The sequence below is a fragment of the Micropterus dolomieu genome, linkage group LG11 (assembly GCF_021292245.1).
Source record: "Micropterus dolomieu isolate WLL.071019.BEF.003 ecotype Adirondacks linkage group LG11, ASM2129224v1, whole genome shotgun sequence".
In the NCBI taxonomy this organism is placed as follows: Eukaryota; Metazoa; Chordata; class Actinopteri; order Centrarchiformes; family Centrarchidae; genus Micropterus; species Micropterus dolomieu.
Window position 1 is genome coordinate 22,076,994 of NC_060160.1, and position 27,406 is coordinate 22,104,399.

At 42.2% G+C, this 27,406-nt stretch overlaps 1 protein-coding gene across 11 annotated transcripts in view; it reads right to left on the minus strand.

Annotated features, from left to right (window-relative positions):
- Positions 1–27,406, minus strand: part of kiaa1109 (KIAA1109 ortholog) — a 79,655-nt gene that overhangs the window by 11,581 nt on the left and 40,668 nt on the right. For 4 of the 11 annotated variants that reach the window (XM_046063184.1, XM_046063183.1, XM_046063182.1 and 1 more), the window contains 33 exons: positions 26,932–27,093; positions 24,766–24,950; positions 24,209–24,384; positions 23,478–24,072; positions 22,323–22,521; positions 20,198–20,467; positions 19,821–19,914; positions 17,708–17,914; positions 16,864–17,099; positions 16,373–16,617; positions 16,146–16,251; positions 15,616–15,713; positions 15,307–15,495; positions 14,913–15,081; positions 14,045–14,256; positions 12,879–12,962; positions 11,768–11,966; positions 11,366–11,425; positions 10,981–11,207; positions 8,370–8,546; positions 7,634–7,764; positions 7,391–7,514; positions 7,125–7,237; positions 6,461–6,551; positions 6,022–6,081; positions 3,230–3,483; positions 2,845–3,060; positions 2,372–2,552; positions 2,079–2,268; positions 1,637–1,798; positions 1,385–1,521; positions 922–1,117; positions 99–299 (listed from right to left, as the gene is read on the minus strand). In XM_046063184.1, coding sequence (XP_045919140.1) covers positions 99–299; positions 922–1,117; positions 1,385–1,521; positions 1,637–1,798; positions 2,079–2,268; positions 2,372–2,552; positions 2,845–3,060; positions 3,230–3,483; positions 6,022–6,081; positions 6,461–6,551; positions 7,125–7,237; positions 7,391–7,514; positions 7,634–7,764; positions 8,370–8,546; positions 10,981–11,207; positions 11,366–11,425; positions 11,768–11,966; positions 12,879–12,962; positions 14,045–14,256; positions 14,913–15,081; positions 15,307–15,495; positions 15,616–15,713; positions 16,146–16,251; positions 16,373–16,617; positions 16,864–17,099; positions 17,708–17,914; positions 19,821–19,914; positions 20,198–20,467; positions 22,323–22,521; positions 23,478–24,072; positions 24,209–24,384; positions 24,766–24,950; positions 26,932–27,093 — 5,946 coding nt within the window. The remainder of the gene's footprint in view (positions 1–98; positions 300–921; positions 1,118–1,384; positions 1,522–1,636; positions 1,799–2,078; positions 2,269–2,371; positions 2,553–2,844; positions 3,061–3,229; positions 3,484–6,021; positions 6,082–6,460; positions 6,552–7,124; positions 7,238–7,390; positions 7,515–7,633; positions 7,765–8,369; positions 8,547–10,980; positions 11,208–11,365; positions 11,426–11,767; positions 11,967–12,878; positions 12,963–14,044; positions 14,257–14,912; positions 15,082–15,306; positions 15,496–15,615; positions 15,714–16,145; positions 16,252–16,372; positions 16,618–16,863; positions 17,100–17,707; positions 17,915–19,820; positions 19,915–20,197; positions 20,468–22,322; positions 22,522–23,477; positions 24,073–24,208; positions 24,385–24,765; positions 24,951–26,931; positions 27,094–27,406) is intronic. The other 7 variants (XM_046063187.1, XM_046063186.1, XM_046063189.1 and 4 more) reach the window with 7 other exon arrangements.

Below are 27,406 nucleotides of genomic sequence, written 5' to 3' on the forward strand. Positions count from 1 at the left end.
AGTATCTGCATTAAAGCAGTAAAATAAGTCGATCTCTGCAGTAGCTGCAGCTCTGGATTATTAGCACACACGTGTATATTAGCTTTGCCTTTCTGTACCTAACGGCCCTGGGCCTGGAGGCAAGCCTGTGACAGCAGATTTCTGCTTTCCGGCGCCATAGGGGTGGAATACATAGAGGGAGAAGTCAGACATGCAGGCAGTGAAGCTGAGGCCTGAGGAGGTACTTGGGGGGCCGGTGAGGTCGGACTGGCTGCTGCTGTGGCGGCTCCTGCCTAGAGGGCTCCCCAGCAACGGAGATGCTGGAAGGAGGCAGAGGAGGGCAGAAAAACACAGAGGAGGTAAGACAAGCAGTCACATACAATAGGCATTAATTAACTAACTGTCGCCAGAAGGAAGCCGTATCACAATTCACTGACACTCATCAGTGGGCTGTATTTGACACAAATGATTGAGTCACATTTTCATAATAGAGAGGAGTAAGCTAATTAGAGTAGAGATCAAGATGAACTATCTGCTTAAAAGTTAATGCATCGCATGCATATTAATGTAATATTGTAATATTTATACTTTGCAATTACCCTTTTGGCTTTGGAGCAAACTGTACATTTACTGTAAATTTGCCTGGACTAAAAAATATGACCCGAGTTAAGACCTGAACACTGTAACAGCAAAAAAACAAAACAAAACATAGCAGAACTTGCATGGTGTGGCAAAAAACAGACTGGAGAGCAAAGTAATAAATGCATGAGAACAAGCTGTGAGCAACATTAAATCACACAGGGCCCATTCACGGCATGAAGTGACAGCTAATAGATATGCTCCTGGTGTTTGAAGGTAAGATTTTGACTCCAAATGTTTTGCTGTTCACATATCTCTGCACACATTACAGCATCATTATTCCGCAAGTCAGGCTCCACAGACCTTTGCTGGGAGGTGGTTTGGGGATATGTTGTCCTGGTGGAGTGGAGGACGGTGGGTGAGAACCATCAGTGGGATGGGCTCCTGTCAGGGTCTCCAGCTCCCCACGGTTAGAAGAGAAGACCAGGTCTAAAGAGGGCAGCTTGAGCATGCACTCCACCCTGGACATTGGCAGGCAGCTGAAGCGGATCTGAGAGGGCTGCAAACACAGATGATAGCTGGTGTTTCAGTCTGAACGTCTCTCTTTAATTTAAGGTGTGTAAGTCTATGTCTACATGTATGTATGGTTTACAGGTTGACAGATTGGAGTTGTAGTGGGAAGATATTCAGTAAATATGCAGAAGAAAACATTCATCAATAGGACCGCATTAATAATGGGAAAAAATGGGACTAATTTATCCAATGTTGCAAATATCATGACAATAAAGACTTTAGTGCGGGGGGGGGGTGCTCCCGATAACTGTACCTGGACTCTGACGTAGACAACCACATCCACGGGGAAGGAGGAGTAGGCTGACGTGGAAGAGGAAACCAGGGAGGTGGTTGATTCCTCCAGCTGCTCCGTCTCAAACTGGCCCATCTCCTCCTCCTGCGAAGCCATAGCTGACGGGAGGACATAAACACAAAAAGAGTTTACTGTGAAAGCCAGACACACAAGAAGGAGTTCTTGTGTGCTAAGGACAGGATCCAAAAATATCAGATGGTGCAACCAACAAACCTGCGTAATTCCTTTCCACTGGAGTGATAGGAATGGTCTCCAGTGCTTTTTCCAGGAAGTCCAGCAGACAGGGGCTGATGACCATTTCCTCTGGCAGAGTCTGGAGGGCCACCCAGGCATACAGCTTGGCCGTCTTTACTCCTCCGCTGCCCTTACCTTTGGCTGCAAAGACACAAAGTTTAAGCCACCTGCAGCCTGGACTATATGTCGACAACACAAAGCTGGAACCATATTCACAACCCATCGATATGCATGAGCCCATATGGTCAAAAGGTGCCCTGTGGTTTCATGCCTTAAAATAAAGGACGGAATCGCATGCATTTGAACTGGTGAGTCCTCGTGTGGATATAAATCATCAAATCGGAGAGGCGTGGCAGTCTAGTGTCGGCGATTACGGATGGTGCTAGGGCATGCATGTAAAAAATGAGGGAATGCTCAGTACCTGATGGAATTGGTGGGGGTGGGGGAGGTAGGAGCGAGTTAGTCTTGCTTTGGACAGCATTGGGAGGGTTGGGAGGGCCGCTATCTTTCATACCATACAGCTTCGACTCTTTGGAGAGAGTGCGAGGGAGAGAAGATCCACGTGAGGCGTTGGGGGACTCCGTCTTCAGTGTCTTGGAGTTGTAGTGCAACTTGGGGAGAGAAAAGGAAGAATTAATCATTTGAAGTGCAAAAAACACTTCCACTACAGAGTAGAAGCTTGTTCACAATTTGGATGTTGAGGGAGAAGCTGACCTTAACGTCGACTCCTGGAATGTAGAAGACTGTGGTCTCTAAGTCATTGGATTTGGTCTGCAGGGAGGAGGGACATTTCTTGCCGGCTAGGAGATGGGTGGTGGACGAGTAGGTGGGCTGCAGCTTCTTCTTCTTAGGGGGGGACTCTTGGTCTAGACTCCTGAGGCTACGCTCACAGCTCCTGCAAAAACCCACAAGGAGAAGACTCATATGAAGGTCTGCTTTTGGTGTATTCTATTTAATTACCCGAATATAGAACATTTTATTTCTCGTATCCACTGAGGACATGCTACAGCATAAAATTTCATCTGCCACATCACACGTGTGGATTTCATAACGTAGAGTTTGATTCGACTCTTTACAAGGCATTGTTTCAAAAACGATTCCCAGCAGAAATGTGAGTCAGACTTTAAATAGAATTTCTGCTTTCTCTACAGTGGTTATCAGAATAAGAAATGTGCCTTTCATTGCACCTCCTGAGGGAAATGTCCTCATGCTCTGGCTGCTGAGTAGTGGGGTGAAGGACACACTTCCCACTGTCGATCTCCACGCGGACATCCAGCTCAAAGTCGATGTTTCTTTCAGTTGCTGGCCCACTGAAGCTGCGGCTGGCGGGTGTGCTCGGCCAGCGCTCGCTGAACAGCTGACTCACAGCAGAAAACCCGGAGGACTTCTTGTGAGACGCTTGGCTGAGAAGAAAGGGATTGTTTAGTGATTGCGGCGATGCTTTATTTATAGCAGGAAAAATGAATCACCAAAGAATTGTAATGTGAGATTAATGCCCTTTCCTTTCATCTAACATTCATCACTTGTGAGCGGAGGGGGGGGGGGGGGACAAAAACAAAAACGAAGACTCACAAAGGCCTTCGATAGCTCGGCGGTCTCTCGCGTTCAAACTCGTCCTCCTTTTCAGAGTCTTCGGAGGAGGAAGAGGACAGGTCGTCGTGCTGGAAGGGAAGTGTGGGTGAGAAGACAGCAGGGGTGACGGGGGCACTGAAAACTGGGTGCCCTCCCTCAAAAAAGGATGGAGAATGAAGATGGTGGTGATGAAGAAGATGGGATGGCTCATCAATGGTGACTGACAACAGGTCCACATCTGTCTCCTCAGGAAACTTCAGAGAAGGACAGAGAGTCAAACTCACACAAAGAGGTCAGTTTTCACGCCTTCATGAAGCTCTTCTGACTTAAAACATGACGTCTTAAGTAGGAAGGTAGCCAAGGAATCATCCCTTTGAAGGAGGTAGTGTTCTGTTGATTGGACCACGAGGTGTATTATTTTCTTTACATGTTACATTTGGTCTTTACTAGGGGTGTGACCAGAAACTTAGTGAGATGAGACAAGACGAGACATGATATTGTGTTCATGAGATCGAGACAAGATTTTAACACTATTTTTAAGAAATCTTGGTGAATGATAAGATTCTTCTGTGTATTCTTCTGCACCAATTTATGGTGGAAATGTTTTTATATATATATGAAGGGAAACACAAAATTCAGGTGGCAGGTGACAATAAAAAATGTAAAAATATAACAGAATATAATGCAGTAAGGCTCTCAGGCATTTTGTGCTGCTTTCAGATATGTATTTACCTGTAGATTAAATTTTCTCATGTAATATCATCCCTGCTGAGTCAGCACACACGCAGGTATGATTCAGTCTTCCCCTACTCTTTTCAACCCGCTCTTTACTCTGCTGTGCATTACGTTATTGCTCCGCTGGTAGTATCACATTCAGACTGTTTGACCGACAGTTTGGAACTGCATGTTCGGATGACTGACGAGGTGGAAAACAAGACTAATTAAAAAACATTTCTGATCAAGCAGAAATCTCACATGTTAATTTCAGCACCTCCGATAAAGTGCAGCTCACAGTCGCACACAGAGCAAGGCTACACTTAAGTTTTTAGACTTACAGCCTGAGAGCAGTTACACTTGACTACTATCATGGTGTACGCCTGTGTCGCATCAGCTGCGAGGAACTGATTCGCTCCATGAGCCAACGTTATCAGCTGTACATTTGTTTTTCACTGCGTATGAAAATTGATGTGTGGCTTGAGAGCGTGTGAAAAATGTCAATTGCGCGAGTCTCGCGAGACAGCTTTTAACCTGATAAGAATTCTTGTCACGCCCCTAGTATTTACTTAAATGCTGAAATTAAATCTAATAGCACAGTTGTGTCCAATGACAGAACACTACCAGCTACCAAGTAACTGCTTTAGAAGGAGTTGAGAGGGCATGCACTTCCTGTGAGGAGGAATGAAAGACACAGTGTGAGATGAGGAGGAAGACGAGACGATGTGGCAACCAGACAGGATAAAAGGTGAAAGATGGAAAAAAAATCCCAAGAAAGAAGTATACAGGTCTACAGCTGAGGGAAAAAAAGCCCAATTTTCAACAGAATCCATAGACCATAGTCAATCCATATTGACAGAGTTTGACTGCTGCTGAACATCAATAAAAGTGTTAAAAATGTTTGCTAACTGGCACCTGAAACCACTCTGAACTCCGGTTCTTTTAAGGAACCAATCTAAGTCGGTGCCCAGGGGGAGCACGTGGGTGGTTAAGGCCAAATGACCACAGAAGGATTGACAAGCAAACTCAGCCATGTAGTCAGAGTCAGGTCTGGGTCTGTTATTGTTTAGTCAGGCCACAGGGCAAATAAAGTATAGGATTTTGTTTCCCCAGACAGAGCCAGGCTTTATGCTAAGCTAAGTCTTTATGCTAACTATTGAACAGGCTAATATGATAATGTTGTTGTTCTTCTCATCTAACTATGAACAAGAGAGCTAATAACAGTATCATCCAAAATGTCGGGCTATACAAGCCTCTACAAGGCTCTTTACAATTTGTGCCACTACCAAAGTGTGATTTGGTGGAATACCTTGTAACTGTTTTATGGCACAAATTAAACTGCTTTACAACAGGAACCAGGGAGGTGATGCTGTTTAAGTCTTCAGACTCTCAGGAATGGCAGCAGTGAAATTTCAATAGGGTGTTTGGCCTGACTTGTCCAATTCGCCCCAACCCTAATTAGTATTTTATCAGAAACTTTTTTCTTTATGGTAATTACACCAAATTATTGGGGTTTTTTATGATACACCAATGACCTTTAAAGCTGGAATGATGTCCATCTGTAATCTTGGCCAACACTGTATTTTACCTGATACTGTCAGTGAGAGAGGAACAGCTGACAGACTGTGGTTCAGAGCCTAACCATGCATAGTTAGAAATCAGCCAATATATTAAGGTTGAAGAAAAGTTGATTTTGATCTTTATGCAGTTTCAAGACAGGATGAGAAAGTGTGACTTTATAATTTATTTAAGCAGAATTCCAACTATAAACTTGTATTTACAGTCTTCTTATCATTGAAAGCATGCTTGCGGTAGGGTTATTCAAATAAAATCCGGGACAAATTGCTCTCTCATATAAATCTCTAGTTGATGGAATGCCACTGGTATTTCTAATAAAGAAATAATGGATTAAATAAACTGTTGAAGATACTGTTTCATCATCCTGTTTTGACTTTGCATATTCAAAGTCCCGTCAGAACTGTCAAGGTAATCACAGAGGAGAAGAGGAAACAGAAGTATCTGTTGGTTATTGGGTTGGGTATTTTAATCTGTTAAATTGAATCTTTGGAACCATCTACCTTGAATACCTCTCCTGGACTGATGAGTGAATGTGCAGAGTCCAAGGCCTGATTATTTATCTTCAATTGAACAAGAGAGTCATTAAAAAAAGAGCTCATCTAAAATGGGAGAAAAAAATAAATCCTCGGAGCAATGGTACATCCATTTGAGTTGGCTTTGAAACACATGAGGCCTCATGTGCCACATGAGGCACAGTATCATGTAAACATCATGTAGTACGGAGAACAATTACAGCGACAAACACATAGAAATGAAGGATGAGATGATGATTTTTAAACTGCTGACATAACTAAAAATATCACCTTAATTATTGATTTACAAAGTGCAGAGAGCATACTTGCAAACGGTGCAATCAAATCTGTATGAAGCTTAAATATACCATCGTGTTATAGCTTTTCTGTGTTGTCAGCATGTGAGATGCGATGGTTTCAAAATTACCGTGTCCTGGATGTTGAAGGTGACACGGGGTCCAGGAGAAGCCGCATCCACGCGCACATCTGGTAAATCATCCACATCCCCTATTCTGGAACTATGGACACAACAAAGTGATATAAACACGCTGCAAGAGACTCATAAAGATGGAGGTGACATAGGTACAATACCAGTGTTTCCCCACATATAATATAAGGTGGAAAACTACTCATTCTGTGGGGAACATTGAAATCACATTACCTTCCTGTTAGTTTCAAGAGGCACTGTAATCAAACTTTGATTCTTAAAGCAGATTGGATAAATTTGCTTTTTTTCCCTCATTTATTCTGCTGCAGAGCTAATGGTTTTCCATTGCTAAAGGTCTCATAGTGTGTCAAATGTTTTAATATCATTACTACATTAAGTCTGCGATATCTGCATAATTACTATAAACAAATGAGCACTTTCTCTCTTGTACGCCACATTCTAATTTATGAGTCACTGCATCCTCTTTGTAAGGTTAATGGGAAATGTGCTTTGAAAACATGGAGCGCCAACAGTAGTGGAGTGAGACAGAGGCTACTTGGTCTTGTTTGTTTACAATAAATGCTGGATGAAGCACCCTTAACAGTATCATTTCCATGAAAATATGATACCAGGAAAAGTGGCTACTCCTGCTCTCCTTTTTTACCTCTGTCTGTCCATCCTTTTCAGAGGGGGTCGGCCTGCTGCTGCGGAGATGCTTTTGGAGCGGTTGTAGCTTGGTTTGTAGCCAAGACCCCACTTATCCTTTAGAGAGGCCGCCTAGTGAAGAACAAATACAAAGGTTTAATAAAATTCTAAAGGAGAGAAATTCAGGTAGTGCAAGGTTTGATGGGGAACATTTCAACTGATAGTTTCCAAACTTCTGTAGTGAATACATCGCTAAGTGGCGAAGCTAAATGGATGAGCATTCACCCTCATGCTGGAGCGACGCAGTTTCTTCCGGACGTCCCTCCTGATGTCGTTGACTGCAACAGACTCCAGCTGCTGATAGCGCTGGATCTCCTGGTTGATGGTGCCTTCACTGGCTCCCAATTTCCTGTGGTTAAGAAAATAGGATGCAGATAGTTTTAACAGGATAGCAAGGAGATGCGAGACATTTCTTCACGATCAATATCACAGAATCCAAATCAACAAGTGAGTGACCAGGAATCTTACTTGAGGTCGTCAATGACCTTGGCCTGTTCGTTCAGCTCTCTGATGTCCACCACCCTCTTGGTGAGCTTCCTCCCACGAGCGTCAATCGCTTGGTTCCCCATCACCATCTGTCGTCTGGGGTCAATGGTCTCCTGTTGAGTTAAAGTCAAAGGATACACACCCAAACACAATTAATCTGGTAGACTGATGGCTAAAGTAAACAAATCTGCGGATTCCCAAACCCGCTGACTCACTCAAACCCCAGTGAACATTTTCCCTGAAAGATTTCCACCAGGCAGAGGCCATAAATTTCCTTCCCAAATCTGTCTGATTAAAGGTGAGATATTTTTGTAGATCCCATTCCGATTGTAGATCAGAATTTGCATTTCTGTCCACACATCAGGTATGGTAAAACACAAAATGTCGCAAAACAGGACACACCACCACCACCACCATCACCACCATCACCACTCCATTCAAAGTGCAAGAGGGAAAAAATAAAGGTGTATTGCCACAGAGAATTATATAAGACAAATTTATTTCTTTTCACCTGTCATTGAAGCTTCATGAGGAGTGCAGTGAAAGCAAATGCTAAGCACTATTTTCATGCTATTTAGGTAAAGCACACAATAGCATTGCTCAGCACAATGGAATCCACAACCTTTAATTGATAACTGCATGTGACTGAAATGTTAGCCACCTTGCAAGTGATTTTGTCAGCCCAGAGAAGAGTTTAACACTGTAGGTGGCTACATACACAGGCCCAGGAGAGAGGTCTTTGGGCCCTGGCACTGCCCGCTCGGAGGCGAGGCGATGCACAGTTTAAGTAGTCAGCTGGGACAGAAACACTCTCAGGCCTGGGGCTGAGGCCCAGGATGTGGTTTACCAGACGCCTCCTTAAGGTCAGCCGAGGGCTGAACTGGCTCTCTGGACTCTGTAAACAACGGCAGGGACAGATGGGTGGAGAGGTGGAAGAATGGACGAGTGTGGGTCAATCTTTACCTTCTGGAGCTCTAAGGTAAGCCAGGTAAGATTTGTTCAAATGTACGGAAGAGATAATAAAGGAATAGTTTGAGATTTTGTATACACTTATTTGCTTTCTAGCACCCAGTTAGGTGAGAAGAGTGATACCACTCACATGTATATCTGTTAAAAATCAAGCAGCCGCTTAGATCATCTTAGCATAAAGACTGTCCAAAGATAATCAAATCTGCCTATAACATCATATCTCATTTGCTTAATCTGTACAAAACACAAAGAGCAAAAAAAGTTTATGTGCCTGACTTAGGGCTGCATTGATTAGACATAGATTGCATTGCAATCTAATCGCAATCGCGATGTGCGATTACATAACCGCAAAAAGTGTGAGATTCTCCTCCCAGTTTGCACTGCAGTCTGCTCATTCTCTCCGCCCACACCGGGCTCTCGTATGTGCCCCTAAAACAGTTAAGAAAGTACCACAAAAAGTAATTTATGGGCAGTGAGCGAGTAACGTTAAAGACAACAACCTGCCGTAATCCCCCCTCCCGGCACGGCGCTAATCGTTCGCTCTGTGACAGAGACATGTCGGCGACAGCCGAAGCGGATAGACAGAATAAAACAGGGAGAAGATAGCAGGTTTGGCATCGGATCGCTGGCCATTTATGCGATGAGTTAAGGATCCATGTCTGGTGTTCTATTGCTTTGCCAATGTCTGGTCTTTGTTTTGTTGATCCTGTTTAAGTCTGGTTTTAGTTCTGTGTTTCTCTGTGTAGCCTTGTTATTTTATCTCTTGGTCTAGTTTACTTAGTATCTGTTTTGTGCCTTAGTTCATGTCTTACTATTTGCTTCTAGTTCTGTGTTCTTGTTTAGATTCTTGTCTGGTATTTTGTATCATGTCTTCTGTCTGTGTTGGTTGTTATATTGCCCCATGTCTGCCTGTCAAGTGTTCCGTCTATCCCTCCAGTTATCTCTCTGCCTGCCTGTGTCAGCCTCATGTCCCTCACCTGTGTGCCTCCTCCAAGCTCATTAACCCTGTGTATATATCCTTGCTTGTTTCCCTCAGTCATTGTAGTGTGTAGACGCTCTGTCTTGTGTTGTAGCGTTTTGCTTGCCCTGCTCGTCGTGTCACGCTGTTTCTGTGGATTTGGATTTCTGTTTGGATTACCTTGGTTTTTGGACTCTGTTTAAGTGTGCTCGCCCTTTGTTTGCCTTTGTTAATAAACCTTTCGGAACTGAACCTGCTCTGTGTCCTGCGTTTGGGTCCAACCTGCTCAACCACCACAACACATGACAATTTAACGTTTGCTGTATTGCTCAGTCACTTCTCGACAACCAACCAATCACAGCCTGGGTGCTGCAACAAATCTTTAAATGTTGAACATAATGAATGAAATAGCTGTAACTGGATTTAATATTCAACTAGTGGTAAAATAGTATACTATTATAATGAATTATAATGAATATAGTAATATATTAACATTATACTAACAACATACTATTAACTGAACATTACACTCTTTATTTAATGTTATAATATTATACTAATACAATCATTTACACTCGTTCCTCCTCCAGGTTGTGGATAGAGCCTCTGCAGTGGACAGATGTATATTGAGCCACTGCCAGTGCGCCAATATTTGCTCACTGCTTTTAGCAGTCTCCTCCTGAGAGCAACACGCTCCACTTGTTCTCTGTTTTACTAAAGTTATTGTAATAAATATTGTTGTGTTTTTTTGTTCAAGTTGTGAAAACACATTTCAAAATGTCAGTATTCTGTGCATTTTCTTTGATAATCAAGCAGGTACACTCATAGTACCATTTGTTCCATTATAATCGAATCGCAATATTGTCCACAATAACCGCAATATGACTTTTTCTCCAAATTGTACAGCCCTAGCTGTACTATATCTCAGCCGGATGCAGTGACCTTGTGGAGTCTTATCATCACTTTTGCACATAAGCCCCCATTAAACCACAAATTGGTGCTGGTAAGGAGGTTTTGTTAATAGGCCGCTAGCCGTAGCCTTATATTTACCAGACCTATATGGGAGTGAGATTAATCTTTCCATTTAACCTTTAACAAGAAAGCAAATAAGCATATTTCCCAAAGTGTCCAACTGTTCCTGTAATTCGTGACAACCACCAGCAGTAAGTTCAACAGCTGAAGTTCACTGCTTTTGGTCTGCTTTTATCTTTTATAACTAAAGAAAATGAATTTATAAATATCTTCTGAGAACTTCCTAATTGGAGTCAAAAAACAGAACGACTGATGTTGACAGCATAACTTTCTTAACTTTATAATGTATCATCACAACCAATGAAACTGAATTGAAAGTGATTTTGAAATGACAAAACAATTGGCTAAACTGAACCCATTATTGACTGACCATGTGGATGGTGGCTAACATGGTGTCGGCTTCGTCCTCATCTGAAAGGTCCCCCATGTTGACCGAGTTCAGGTCAGCGATGTCGTCCACGTCCTCCTCACCCGTCAGTGACGTCAACGTGTTACCCAGCGCGTTGAGGCGCTTGCCAATGTTGGGATCCATGTGAACATCAATACCACACATTTTCCACAGCACATTCAGAGTCCAGGTACCAGCACTACTGCTCTCTGTTTTTTTGAGGTAGATAGGAAAGTAAGACAGAACAGCAGATGATGCGGATGAAATGAATGCAGAATAAAATTTCAGACAGCTGTCTCATGCTTATTTTGCAGCTCGAGTGTGTGATCCATATTTTATGGACTCAAGCTTAGCTAAAAGAACTTGCCTGCAGAAGGTTGCCCTGTAGTCCTAGAACATACTTCATATGTACCATCAGGGACTACACCTGTATACAGACAACCAAGAAACAGTATTTCAGAAGAGCTTTGCGCATAGAAAGTTACATAAGAATTCTGTTTCTACCTGCTGAAGTCAGGTCATTAATCGCATAACAGAGGTTCTCTGTATATTATCATATTAGTTTGTTGAGCATCTCTGAGACTCAGTTCATCTTATATTAAGTATTTCAGTTTAAAACACATTCAATGCAATACATAAATATGAAAAAATCATTCTATATTTTATTTATTTTTAACGCTTTAGACATTTCTTAAAAAGGTGAAAAAAAGTGAAGCTAAAATGAACCGCATGTGTTCAGTTCACACTTTAAACATATTGCGTCACTCACAAGCATTCATGACCATATCCCCTCGGATTTCAGGCTTCCAGTCGTCCCAGGAGGTCTCGAAGCCCTCGGCAAAGCGGATGCAGAAATTCTTGAAGTGGCCTTTGCTTACCAGGGACTCCGAGGAGCAGGCGGTGATCAGTGTGCTCTCAATGGTCAGGACCATAGCTGAGCCGGTGTCAAAATCTATGCTGTGGTTGGCCTGGCATGGAGGCAAGGAGAAGGGTTACCCAGGCCTCAAGTGAGGGTGAAGTAATATAAAAAAAAAAAAGAGCCCCCTTCCATGTGTTTGGAAAAGGCAGTGTTTGCTGGTAACACTTCATTCTATAGTACTGTATTTTCACTATCAGTTATTTTACTGTGATTTTAAATAAATACTACTTGCAAAACTGCTTAATTATTATGCTTTCTCAGAGTCCGCAAATGGCAGACTATCAATTAACACTACTCCTGTAATCTATGAGTGAAATGTTACCAGGCTTTTCAGTTTGTTAGATTGTGTTCCCTTGCAGGAACATAATACCTGAATTTGTGGATTAATTCAGCATTGCTCCTAAAATAGGGGTCTGATAATCATCCCAGTCATAAGTGGAGGCAGGTAAAAGTATGTTTACCTTAACTGCCCGATTATCTATTATTATGACTTGGATCAAAATCAGACTGCCTTTTTAGAACAATTACTGCAGGAATCCAGGTAATTTTCTAAAGGCCCAGATGTTTTGTCTTACAAGAGCAGCCCGAGCCTGCCACTTCAATCACTGTCATTAGATGAAGCATTGTGTATGAAATTTTGTTCATGGCATTCCCTGAAAGATTAGCCTGAAAAATGCCCTTGTTTCCATTTTAGCATCAAATAAGCAATACTCCGTACACCAAGTGGCATAACCTCTTTTTAGTATAAGGTAATTACACACCTCAAACACCTCACACACCAGCCCAAGCTTCATTAGTTGTTATGCCAGCTTTGTGGAGGACTTCTGATTGTTACAAAGTGGTGTGATGTGCCATTTTTTTTTTGTGATGCAGTGTACTTGTGGCATGGAAGAGTATTGATCACAGTAAGTCATTGCCCCACAACAAGCCATCACAAGATATGTAATAAATTGTAGGTTACTTTTCGTGCATTTTTATGCCGGCCTACTGATGTGCTGGCCCCAGCTTCAGAGTTGGTGCCCTCCGTAACTGGTACTTGTCCTTTCTATGGAAATAAGTGTGACATAACAGCTGGTATATCTTGTCTCTATGGACAAACTAGTATAACAAGACAAATGATATGGACCATTCATTAATATCCAGTGTTTCCCCATCATAAAACCAATAAATGGAAAACATAACACTTTCTCTTAACTAACTTTATAGTACAGTAAAATTTGTATTTAAACACAGGCCAGCCTGCATGTACCATGTTATAGCTGTGTATTGTATCACTGGCTGTTTGCTTTGCATTAAATGTGTACATTATAGATGTATGTTGGCAGGGCAAATTAATGGACAGTCTACCCACTAGCATAGGGGAAACACTGATATAAAAATTGATAACAGAGGAATTGTTCTTTTATGAAAAACAAGAACAAGAACAAGAATGTAATTGTGTTTTTAAAGTTATTAATAGCAGCAATATGAATGTAATGAACACTGGTATAGTAAATGTTGCTAAGTGCTGATGGAGATGACTATAATTTAATATTCTTTTCAAAGAGCGGATTATGTGAATTAACATAGGGCTGGGCTATATGGCAATAAATGTTACCACAATAAAAATAATTATTAGCGCGAGTTTAATGGCTGACTTTTGCTCCTGAGTGAAAGTTGAATAAAACCAGATGGTTAATTGTGGTTTTAAACTCTTCTTTATGGTCATCACAAACACTTGATGCCAAACAGTGGATCACTTCACAAATCTAAGGCTGAACATTCAAAACAATTACAATAAAATCTCTTTTCAGTCCCCTTTCCTCAACAAAATAAATATCTTAATAGAAACAATAAAGTGCTTATTCTTCCGTGATTCAAATAATTGAAACATTTATTGAACATTTGTTATATTGTTAGAGGAAAATTATATCGCGATAATTATAAAGTTTTATCGCCCAGCCCTGAATTTATATTAACAAAAAATTACCCCAAAATGTATTCCTACGTGCTTTACTTTCCTTTAATTAGAGGTAGATTCCTAATAAAAGCCTTGAGTTTTAAAACGGACTACTGATAACAATAAAAAATGTTACAGTTAGACAATATTTCGACATTGAAAGATCAAAACAGAGCAGAGCCAATTACCTGGGATGTGTTGGTGATGGGTAGGCAGATACCCAGGTCGTTGACTGTCAGTTGCAGGAAGAGGGTGCTGAAGGCCTGGGCTGAGGTCTGTTGGATGCCTGGCAGCTTGTCCACCACCTCTTTGGTGGCCATATGGATGTCCTTGTTGAGGGCCAAGCGCTGCTCGTTCCAGTTGTCATACGCTGCTTTGTAATTCAGCCAGAAGAGCACAGCTGCAGGAGGGCACACGAGTGGTTAGAAAGAATGTAAAATTTGACACCGAATGTCACGTAAACAAGCCATGTGCACTTTAAAGACGTCGATGGTTGATTTTGGCTGTGTGTGAAAACTTGACATCACCAAGTTTGATGAGAAATGGTTCCATCTTTCTTCCCACATGACAAAATGAACTGTTTTATGTCAAATTTGAGTTCATTCTTTCTTGTACTTTAAGGATCAATAATTGCATATGAACACCATCCAAATAGTGAACATCAGCAGTACAACAGACATCAGTATATTTAGTTGTTCGTGTATTCTATTTGCTGGATGTTTTTATTCCAATATCCAAAAAATATTATGATTAATATCACTTAGTATTAACAGAAATAGTGCTGATGTATATTTGTTTAAAAAAGGGACAATCCACATTAATTAACACCAGGACTTCCACACACAGGACACACAGGCTAATTGTGGCCAATTGATCCACAGTCCCTGGCAGGTTGATGGCATAACAGAAAACATTAAAGAAAGCATACAAAGGCACACAAGCACAAACAGAAAGCATAGGAACACAGATAAAATCACATAAGCACTGTGTGAAGGTACACAGCACAAGCTTTGACATTTGATATTGGATGTGATGTAGAGAAAAAGTCAACTGAACCTCGGTCAAATGCCACTGGCTGGGCGAAAACGATTGGCCTGTTAAGCGTGATGAGGACAGCCTCCTTGTCCGAGGAGCCACTGATCTCCTCCTGCAGAGCATTTCGCAGACCGATCCGAGTTCGGAAGTACGCCACTTGGTGGAAGTCTGAGCCAGCTTCTTCATACACCTGCAAAGTTAGGGGGAGACAGGGCGTCAGATTTACTGCAATATACCATCACCAAGCACAAGAGGAACGAACCTATCTAAAAAGTGTGGATTCTGTATGATTGTCTTTTATACTTTATTGTTAAAGTTACTGAACTGAACTCTCAACAATCTTTATTAAAGATTAAAAACAAACTTTTTTAAACCCATTTTGCTTTTATTTCACCAAAATGAGGCCAATCTGTACCTGGTGCTTGACTATCTGTCCAAGAGCCAGGTTGAGATCTACTTGACATTTGCCAAACAGTTTAAGGTAGCTGCTGCTGCCGCCGGGCTGAGCCTTGCACTGGATCCTGTTGGACAGCTCCAGCTCTATAAGGCCCGTCTCAAAGCGCACAGCTCGCATAGAAGGAGTGGTGGCTGTCATCTGGATTCCCTGTGAACAAGAAAATGGCATTCGGAAAATTCTTCAAAGCTCAACTCCGGCCACTGCGACTGACTTTTTTCTTCTTTTTTTTTTCGATTTCCATGCTGAAAGAAAGGGAACATGAGATACCTTGAACATCAGGCTGACAGAATAAAGCAGGATTTTTGGCTTGTCTGCATCTGTTGAGGTGTCGTGCTCATTCCACAGTGGGATGGGTTGTTCTCCTCCTGCACGCGAGAGAGAGTATACAAGTCAACCTCATAAGTTCACACAGGCTGTTGTGAACATGTGAGAGTCCCAGTGCAACTACATTCTCTTCTTTCTGTGATTGATTAGGAAGATAAACAACGCGCTATCAATACTGCTGTGGAAATCAACACAACGTCATGTGCCAGTGCCTTGGGCATAGTTTTATGTGGAAAATGATTAAATTTCAATGGCTTAAGTAGAAGTTGTAGGCTGTAGAACACTGTAGGGAACACTGAGATGTTTAGGATTAGATTAACGTTATTGATCCGAGAGGAAAACTGAGCCATTACAGCAGCAAAGACAAGGATAAAGGATTGCAAAGGTTCCACAGATACGTATTTGCAAGTTTTGTGTTTGTAAATGAGGTAAGATTGCTGTATTAACCAAGTGAGTTGGTGATTATACAGTACCTGAAACCTTCTGAATGACCTCGTTGACCTCCTTCATGAACACCTTCTGCAGAAACACCAGGTGGTTGAGCAGGTCTGTGGTCAGGTTGTGCTCAAATGAACCAATCTGCACATCAGAGAAGATACGTTAGGGCAGGTTAGAATCAACATCGGCTGCTCCGTAAATCCATCTTGGTGGCTAATTAGCTTTTTCATACAAATGTGACGCCCCATCAGGAGCGTCTTACCTCAGCTACACAGCGCAGGTAGTTGCCTTGGAGGTAGTTGCCCTGCTTTGTTGGGAAGTCGTCAGGTGCCCAGCCCTGGTCTGAGTGGCTCTCGTGCTCCTCCATGATGTACTCTCCTGACATGGTGACTGGAGGCAGGGTGAGGCTGGCTGATGGCGACATGGTGGACAGGTCCACCGGGGACACTTTGGACTGGAAGCAAAGCTTGTGACTCGGCAACTCAAAGGTGAAACTGGTTTGCGCCCCTAAACACAGGAGGGGGGGGGGGGGGTACATACTTTACATTATTTTGCAGGGAATGGGCATGCCTCAGCATTGATAGTAACACCAAAGTGACAAGATACATTTTTTTAAATTCAGTTTTTTGTTTACAAGGAAAACATGAAAGAAGTGAAATCTGTCTTTTCTAATCCTTCAGACAAAAACAAAGCTCTGTTCTCTGCTCCGTAAATCACCATGGACATCAATGCCAGATCTCCTCTCACACACACCTGTCATGCCATGGCTCTTCATGCGACCCATTTTGTATTCTGCTTTCAGCGAGGGCAGCAGGGCAGCCCCAATGGTGATGCCATCCATCATGGCGCTGAACTTGAGGACGATGGGCTTCTTCTCCAGGCCTTCGGGAAGCTGAGGGAACTCATTGGCTTCCACGGGAGTCTGATTGATGCTGGATGCTTTGTCAGAGGGTTGCGGGGTGGGCGTGTCCTCCCTGTTAGGAGGTTGACTGTAAAAAAATAAAAAATTAGTTAAAAACGTGCACTTAAGTCAGGATTGGCTCATTACCTACAAACGTATTGACTTCAAGCGGATGTGGTGCTCTATTAAGTAACTGTCGCCATGTTCGCCGCTGGATTGGATTTGCCATCACATCATTTCCAAATGTGTGGGGTAAACTGCTTAGAAGCTAAAGCACACGGTGAAAAAAGAAACTGCTTTGATTTAGTTGTGTGTGTTATTATAGAGAGCTTTGCATATACTGGCTCATATTGCTGTCAACATTAAATCATAGAAAGGCTGTTAAATATCCTCAGCACACCTACAACTCTATAAATATATTTACATAATTCAGGGTATTACCATGGAAACAAACACACAGGCAGTTAACTGCAACTGGCAACAGTGTGGACATGCACCAGTAACCTGCCACTTATGTATATGAAAGAGGATAAAGAGGATTTTATTAAGTATAGATTACAATCTAATGGCATTAGGAGCAACGTGACAGATTCATTTAAATATTCCAACAACATTTCAGAGTTGGTTTCTCATTACTTAATGCTTTAAATAAGACTTTGTTCAAAAACACTCAAAAGACAAATAAATGAAGCATACACATTGGAGGGCTGGCGGATGAGGTCGGAGATTTGTTTGGAGAGCTGGTGGGAGCTGCGGACCATCATGCTGTGCAAAGTGGCCGGGTGCTGGGGGATGTTGATGATGATGGCCCCCACTTTGAAGACAGCTGCATTGTTGGTCTTCAGTCCTCGCTGGGCGCTGTACAAGGCCTGTGACTTGGCGATGTTGCATTTGACCACCGTCCTGAAACACAGGAGTAAACTGGAATGAGCAACATGACTGACACTAGGTTTTTTTTTCAGGTGATGTGGACAATTGAATGGATGAGCAATTTCAGTGGAAATACTGAGAGGACAGGACAGCATTAAATTTTCTTGGAACAGGTAGAATGAGTGATCATGACAGTGACACACGTTCCACTATGAATGAATAAGGCAATGATTTGTGATTCCATCTCTTGAAGCAAATACAACATTTTCTACATTTTTAGATGGCTTATGAAACTGAAACTAAATGCCGAAATATCAGAGTGATGTACTGTACAGTAAGATATTTCAGTATTTTGTCAGATTGTAAACATTAAGAGAACAGTCAAGAATGAAAAATAAAACCAGCCAACTTTCTGCCTGGATAAAATCAACCGGATTAGTCACATTTAAGTCTCTGTAACCTATGAAAGTGGCTTCATACACACAAAACGGATAACATCAGCTAACAAGGAAAGTCCTGAGAAACGGCTGACTGAAAATACAAATGGTGACAGGCGACTCAGACAAATGAAGGATGTGCAATCAGGGCAGCTGTGTATTTGACTGACTAATGCATGTGAGTCCTTAATAGTAGCAATAACATACAGAAACTCTTGTTTAGCTGTGCTGGTGGGAGATGTTGGGAAATCCTCCAGTCTATGCAAGTAGTTGGAAGAGAAAGCCAAGGAATGTAAACAAAAAAAAGAAGAGCAGAAGAAAGTGTGAAACAGTTCAGACAGCCCGTACGGTGAACACACAGTTTTTCACAAGCAAGAACACGAAGGAGCCACTTAAAGTGAAAATGTGGTCAGCTCTGAGGGTCGAGCTCCCTTGTTTTGTTTTGTTTGTTTTAGATGGACACGTTCATGATGAAAAGTCGTTCAACTAGAATAAACTCAGCAAACAAGAACAAACTGGAAGAAAATATCTCAAACAACTGCAGACAATCAACTGATTTGACATGCTTTAACTGTGACCCGCATTTACATTGGAGCCTGTTGTTGATTATTGCTTAATAAGTGTCCTTTGTCTGCACACTGTGTCCATTTGAATCAAACAGGCCAGAAATATGTGGAGTGGCACTGCAATCACTCTCACTTATATTTATATCAGTAACAGCTATGTTCTCTGTCGCCAGGTTGTCTGGCATAAACAAATTCAAAAACATGGGCGCGCTTTACAGAAAAAGGATTGAGTCCCAGTTTTATTCTCACAGTGGGAGCATCTGTTAAATAGAGTGAGATGAATAAAAAAGCTTCTTATTGAAGCAGCAGTACAAGTTCTAAACTGCGAGGAGATGCATCGGCCTGTGTGAATGCAGAACTACAAGCTAACCTGATTAGGGTGGTTATGTTTTGAGGAAATTGCTTACGGTAAAAACAACAAACTGCTGCTAAAATTACCTGGCTGGAAAGGAGCCTGTAATTGGCTCTCGCTGAGTGCCAACGCTTGTGGAAAACAGTGGATCTACTTCTTAGTTTAAGCTCAGGGAAGTAACAAACGTACTTGATATTAAAGCATCTACGTGTAGTAAGTTCTGTTATTCCTAAATAACCATTTTAGCCAAGAGGTAATACTTTATAGCTGAGTTCTATATGTTTGAGACCACAGTTACAAGCAAACAGCTCTTGGGTAACACAGAAAATAAATGAATATTGATTTAAAACAGCAAAAATCATTAATTAGTTATAATTAAAACATTTAAAAAAAAGAATTCATTAACAATTTCAAACTTCAACAGCAATCAACAAACCATCATCCAGCAAGGGTTAGGATCAATACATGCTATTCAAAACATAATTACACGTCTCTCCCGTTTCTAAGAATTCCTATCAATATGAGGACATTTAAATGTAAATAATTGTTGAATCACTTTAAAGTTAAAGAGAATTTGTACGTACTGGATGTCAGGTGTTATGCCCTCCAGTAGAACAATGTTTACCCCTCCTATGTGAGCCGACGCACACGTCTCAGTCATTTTCTGGTGCAGGATGTCTGTGGATGCGTGAAAGAAAACCAGGAATCATTTCATCAGGACACAAGATTTTGGAACTTTACATTGTAAAAGAAGAATTAATAATGACATTAAAATATTATTTATCTACCTAAGACTGGCATAGATATGTGATTGATGTCCTTTACTATCACACTTTTTTTTTTTAAGGTCAGTGCATAGGTGAAACAGTTGAGGTGGCTGACCAAGTTAATGAACAGACACACTGATTAAAAACTCAGGAGCTTCATTCCCTCTGACACCCACACACATTCTCTGCCTCACCTTTCATCTTCTCCTTCAGGGTGAAACTTCCATGGATCTTCTTCAGCTCAGCCTCCATGGTCAGCCCTCCGATGTCGGCCTCCAAGTGGGTGCGGTTCACCATGCCAATGCCGAACACTATGAGCGTGACGTGCTGGGGCTCAGAGTTCACCAGGCTCCGTCGCCGACCGCCTGCGCCCGGGGGTTTGTTGGGCGTTGTAGGGTCCTGTTGCTCGTTCTCAAAGATCACTTTACAAAACGGCTCCGGGGGCTGACGTCCACCTTCTGCAGCTGCAAGAAAAATACCACTATCATTTCATCCATCAAAACTTACTTGCACGAGAAGAGGATCCTGGAAGTTGGAATCAAGATTCATAATTAATTCTACCTTTTCACATTAATACTGTTAGGACCTATTTATATTATTATTTTTTAGTCCCTCTAGAACTCATTCTGTCACTGCATCAAGGTGCGTTGTGTTGAAACACCGTCTCACCACTACAAGCTACTCTCATACAAATGCGTGCAAAAGGGGGTGTGGAGGGTGCTGCAGCACCCCTTATTGACAGGGTGTAGAGTACAAAATGGGCACTATTGTTACTAAAGGACAACATAAAACACAGCAGGTTAGTGCTGAATGCAGAAGATGCTTTGGTTCATATTGCAGCCTAATAATTTGATGTCAGCAGCTGTTTGCACTGTTTTGTCACAATTAGAGTTACATGGGTGTGATGCGCGGATCGGCTTTTACAATATCTGAATAATCATGTACGCACAAATCATCCACCGGCCCCCCACCCAACTAATTATTTTCTTTTATCCCACCTCTACCGGTCCTTATACCTTTTCAGGTCATTTCTTTATTGTGTTGTTGTATGAGTGTTTTCTTTAATGGTTTACTTTAAAGTTTGGAGAGGCTGCTGTCAGTCATTTTAAAAGTTTCCCTGGGCGCAGTAATGCCACAGCAAATACCCTGGGACATTTATGCAGCAAAACTAAAAACTGCAGTTATACACTGGACAGGACAGACAGAGGAAACAGAATTCAACTTTTAGCTTCTGAAATAATTTAGACACTCTGATGGAGCTCAGGATTGATCAGGAGGACGGCTGCTTTACTCCAAACAGTTTCACTGTATGAACCTGGACTGTGTGTGAGACCTTTTGGATGTGGAGAAGAACACAGAACATTAATTAAGGTTAGATTCAGACCGATCCTGTCGGCGTGTTATGAGATTTAAATATTAACTTATTCTGCTGTGCCCCGTGCGTAAATGCGCACAGCGTCTCTCTTAATGAGGAGACGCTTCACTCTATTTCACCAACCCCGAAAGTCACAAAATGTATCTTCCAAAACTCTGCCCACAAACAGCGGTGCTCTCAGTTACTGCACGCACAAGGTTTTCACATGCGTATTGTGTTTCCCCAAGTGTGGACCAGTTTTTCAAGTTGAAATGATGGTAGAGACGGTGTAATCAGCTGCGCTCGCATGCTGTACATTTAAGTTGATCATGTTATCAATGTTTTTTATTCAAATGATTTTATTTATACATACATACAATTACTGAGGTCCGGACCTCTGTGACCTCACAAGACCACTCTGTGTTGAAGGAAAGTATGTAAGTGCCCACATGCAGTCTGTCATGCACGCATTTCTACTGTACAGCACCCCCTAAACAAAAATGTCTTCCTGTGCGCCTGCCCTCATACTTAATGAACACCTCAGGGAGAAGGTGGGGTCATAATAGCAGCAAGTATTAATTGCATGCAAAATAACAGCAGCTGAGCATTGACTTTTGTATTGGAAAGTGTATAATGTACACAAAAAATACTGAAAAAACACAAAAACTTAAGGCTTGTATAATTAAGTCATTTGAGAGTCTGATGAATAAAATGGTCCAAGACCTGTAGGTCAGGTCAGGAGGGAAGAAAGGAAGAAGGTGGCGCGTCAGGGCTTGTAAGGCAGAACAGAGGGCGCAGGTGGAGATAAAGAAAGGGAAGAAGGGAAATAAAAAACAGCAATATCTTAAAAAATTGATGCATCGAACAAAAGGCATAGAAATGGAAAGGAAAGCAGAAAGGAAATGCATGGGTTGGATAAAGGAGGCACATTCAGGACTGGATGACTGCTAGAAGCTGATTCCCACCTGACAGGCAGTTCTCTGGGGAGCTTTTCTCCAGGATTCCAGTGGGATCGGAGATGAGGGAATAGAAGTTGAGCAGCTTGTACATGTTCTGCCAACATTCTGCTGACGGCTCGCTCTGCTCTGACACTGTGATGGAGTCTGAGTCGTCCATCTGGATGGCCATGTGGTCTGCCACGTCACGGGAGCCCTTCCTTGACACCTGAAGACATTACACAATATCCCACATTATAAATCAAAAAGAAATGTCACAATACGCATCACAAGGCGGAAGGGTAAATAAACAATCTGGCGGACTTATTTCTTCTTTTATTGCTGAACTGTTTACTGTAACAGTAATGTTATGAGCCTGCACGCTGTCGTGATATCTGTAAGATGACAACAAGTAACTCAGTTATTTCTGGAAAGGCCCTGGTTTAAATTATATCTGTGGAGGTTTGTCGTGAGTCCCTGTGCTACATCTTTTTCCTTTATAAAAATGCTTAGCTTCTTGAAGTTTGAAGCACATTTAAATGTCAAGACAACTAACTGTCCATTTTTCACGTTTTGCCTGAACTGTGGACTGGATAAAATTCTTGACAGCTGAAACTGTGTTTTAATGAATGGTGCCTGTTCTGAAAATTTCCTATTATCTGGTGGCTCCCTCTAGGGTTTGTGTGTGGAAAATAAAAGATGATGTGATTTTACTAATCATATTAAGGTCTCAGCATGTGTGCCGATAAAGAATATTCGAGACTTTTTATCACTATTTGAGCCAGATCTGAACTAAAGTCAGGCAGGTGATGGCTGTTCCGAGTTGTGGATTAAAAAAGGCAATAGGGCTCCTAGACTTTGTAATAGCCTGCTCTGGGTGTTGAATCTGTGAAATCTATGGGACCTTTTTAAATGTGAAAACATACATTCTGAACAGGTTCCAGCTTTATTTCCTGCTGCAGCGTTTACCAATATCAGTACCTGATGGAAAACAAACTTGGACCCATTTAGAGTGTTTATGCTGTTGAGGTTGAAAGTCTACACATTCAGCATCAACAAAGGCTGTTGCTTAGCAATCCAGTTTGAAGGGTCTATATAGTCTTTGGAATCACTTCTTCCCATGTATGGTTTTGACCTTTGTATTTTTAAAAAAAGACTTGTTAAAACTGTCTTTATTATAGTTACCTTAGAGGTGCGTCGCTCTGAACGTCCGAGGGAGGTGCGTCCCCGAGGCTCCCTTCTCCCCAGCGTGTCCATGCCAGATGGAGGCCCATTAGGTGGCAAACCCCCAGCAATGCCTGCTCCTCCACCACCCGCTCCGCCCCCTCCGCCAACCCCTCGCTTGCTCTTCAGGGTTTGGGTTCCGCTGCGTCCAGCCCCGTTGAGGCTGCCCCGTGAGCTGCGGCTGAAGTCGGAGGACCTGAAGTGGCGGTACGGCCGGGCCTTGAAAGTGGGTGTTGGGGAGGCAGAGCCGGCGGTGTAGCGGCTCAGTTTGATATCAGTCTGCGTGGCCTTGATGTCGTCGATCATGGTGCTGAACTGGTGGATGAGGCGCACCAGGGCCATGTCCACACGCTGGCTGATGGCCTGACAGGCTGTGGTGAAATCACAGTGGAATGTGTTGAAGTGGCGGCGGTTGAGGTCGTGGAAGGAGAGCGGAGCTGCGGTGGGGCCCTGCGGAGCGCTAGACGACTTCTCCATTACCACTGCATTCAGGCTGAATGTCTCAATCAGCAGAGCTGGCTTGAACTCCAGCGGCGGGAGGTTCACCATGCCTTGTCTAAAGATGGAGGGACAGGTGGAGGGTTGTATGTATTTAGCAAACATTCTTTACCTTGAGTGAATGCCACACTAAAACTAATGAATTACCAAATCTCTTTTATTTATTGTATTGTTATGATTAAGATGTATTTTACCTCCTGGATCTTTTGTTTTTCCGCTCTTTGGAGGTGTCAGAGTCGACGATGTCCGCTCTGAGACACTCTAGGTTGCCAGAAAAAGACAGATGCTCTCCAAAATACATCTTGTAGCTGAGAGGAGTGGTGTCTTGGGCCTGGATGCCTGTGTAGCTCAGCAAAGGCTTAAAAACAACCTGAGGGCGGAAAACAGATTTCAAGGCGTAACATGAAGTGTTTTTGTAGAGGGGATGCGTTAACTGAACTGCGAGCTTTGCAGATAGAGCTTTCACCCCTCCGTATGGAAGATACACACGAATGAAGGCAAGACAAAAGGACTTAGGGAGTGCAAGTGACATGAAATCATTTAAAAATCGATGTACTTTATTCCTTAATATACTGTCTCTTTCCACGCTGTCAACACAAATAAGAATGTTTTAACAATTATAAAACCACAAATTCAGACTTTTTAAAAAGCTGCAGTTGTTATGTTAATTGCCTGTCTAGTTGAAGTTTAGACAAAAAGCACAATGACTGAACAAATGACAAAGAAAGGCAGACAGAAGTATTCACAGCACCTGAGCATCGGCCAGTTGAACGGCAGCTGGGCACATGTTGCCCTCCTCAATGTCGGCCATTTCATCCTGGCTGGTGCTATGCTGGGAGTGCTGGGAGTGGGTCCCGTCCAGAGTGTTCTGGTCGCTGGACAGCACTGTGTTGAAGTCTGACGCTGAGGGGATAGTGGGCAGGTTACACGTCCCACCTAAGGGTGTGGAAGAGAGGTTTGGGACACATGTGGTGTGAGACCAGGCAGGTCTTGGCAGCCTGCTGTTGCGTTTTCTTGCATAATATGTTGATACCACTGCGAGAACAGGAGCAGCTCAGTGGCAGTATGTTACTCGAGCACGGACATGTACGTATGAGCAGCAGCGAGTAAGTAGAGCGCTGTGGGGTGAAACACTTTCCCACTCTAGCTCTTCATAATAAAGATGTTAGAGGGAATTAAATGGAACGCAACAATCACGTTACAGAGAGAGTTATGCACAATTTGGATCTATAAACTGCTACATCACATTCACTTCATTTGTTTGTGAGGAGCTGTTCTCGCTAATTTGCTGGGCTGTCACTGACTGACACCTGGGTGAGTAGATAAAGACAATGCTTATTGCCTCGGGCTCAAATCCAGCCGTTCACGTATTTAATTGTACCCACACACACACAACCACAAAGTGCTCTGCTCAACTGTGAAAGTAAGATGTGTCTTTTCAGTGATCCATGTGGGTGATTCCAAATATTGAACTACTGTTGCGGGAGGATGAAACAAATGCAGAGTGCAGCTGTTTGTGGCCCCGAAGAAGAGTGGGCGAACAGAGGGTGGGAAAGAGCAGCGCTGTGAGGGATGAACAAAATCTCAGGTTGCTTCACGCCACTAATATGCTCCGGTTCTCACAGAATGTTTGGCAAGTGAGGAAGCAACATGACTTTATCTATCCATCACAGCAACAGGCCTGTAGCACAGGTACAAGGGAATCCAGAGAGTCAGAAAAGCTCCAACTCCTTCTTTTGATATCGAAACACATTTTATATCATTAAGCACATTTTAATGGCATGTCAGCAGGCTGGTGTACTCTAGAGGACCACTATAAATCTATGAGGTACACATATTTAAAAACGACAGTATTAACGTTATGTATGTTAACTGATGGTAGAAATGTCCTAATTTAAAAGCTATAAAGTGAGGTTTGTATTGTTTGCTCCAACTGCTTCGGCATCTGATCTAAACAGGCACTAATTTCTCTGAACGATACAAATCATTCATATGGCATGCAGTATGTACCAAAAAAAACTTTTTGTGTCCATTCTAGCACTTTGCATTATGGGAAATATACTAGAGATTTTCCCCAAATCAGTACAAACATACAACATGCAGATTTTGCTTTTGTTTGCATACTACATACTACATTTAGATCACACCAGCACGTACCGATTGTGTAGAAGGGGGTTTCAAATAGAGCCGTTGTTAAGATCTACTTACAACTACACGGCTTTGGCCCAGTTGGTCGTCTTATTTTTCAACAAATAAAAACGTATGCCATCAGAATTTATGCTATTATCACAAAAACAAGTCTATACATGCTTTAACCCAAAATATATAGTATTTAAATATGTTTCTGCTACAATATATACATTTGAATGAATGAAGGTAATCTTGGCTTATTTCTACATTAACAACTTACCTGTTTCCAGGTTTCCCTGCAGAATACTTTGACACAGTGTTCTAGGTGACTATTACTAGCTAACAAAGGGGAACAAACGTACTGCTAGCTAGTTAATTAGGTCACCAACACCATCAGCACAACATTGAGCAACAATCCCTGACCTCCTTCTGGACTGTTATCTGTTGGCAGTGGTTGGTACTGGTAGTGGTTGCCAGAAGAATCCGGTAGGTCTAGTAAAACAGCAATATTATATGAATTCCTCAGCTGCTACTGTACTAGGAGAAGTATGAAGGTGTTAACGAGTTCCATCTATTCTAAAAGCATTATAACGAAGCTTTTAATAATAGGAAAAGATTGCATCATTTTACCCTGAAGGTTCCACAGAAACGAGTTCATCTTAATGAACTGGAAACCTCATGCAGTTATTATGGGATTTTCTGAATAAAAATTTGATTTTTACAAGTACAATGCAGATTTGACTAGTGAAAAACCTCCAAGGCCAACCCTGAGACCATGGTGTCTGACCTGTCTGTAGGCTGTTGTGCTGGGGGCGGTTAACCGGGGAGTCCTGGGCCGCAGCCCCCGTCCTGTTGCCCACAGCATTAGACATCCAGTTGTAAAAGCTGACGGAGGAGGGCTCTGACAGCAGCGGGTGCTCAGTCAGCATGTCTGTCCCTAAGCTGTTTCCTGAGCCCCAGAAGAAAGAGATTGAGAGCACATTACATCATGTAACAGACTACAAAAAAAAGAAATCACACAGATACTGACTGCTGTTCGAGAATAACTTTCCTCTTGCATCATAGCCGCACGTGTGAAAATTTTAATTTGGGGTTTATAATTATATACAGGTGCTGGTCATATGTAATTAGAATATCATCAAAAAGTTGATTTATTTCAGCAATTCCATTCAAAAAGTGAAACTTGGTTATTATATTCTTTCATTACACACAGACTGATATATTTAAAATTTTTATTTCATTTAATTGTGATGATTAAAAGT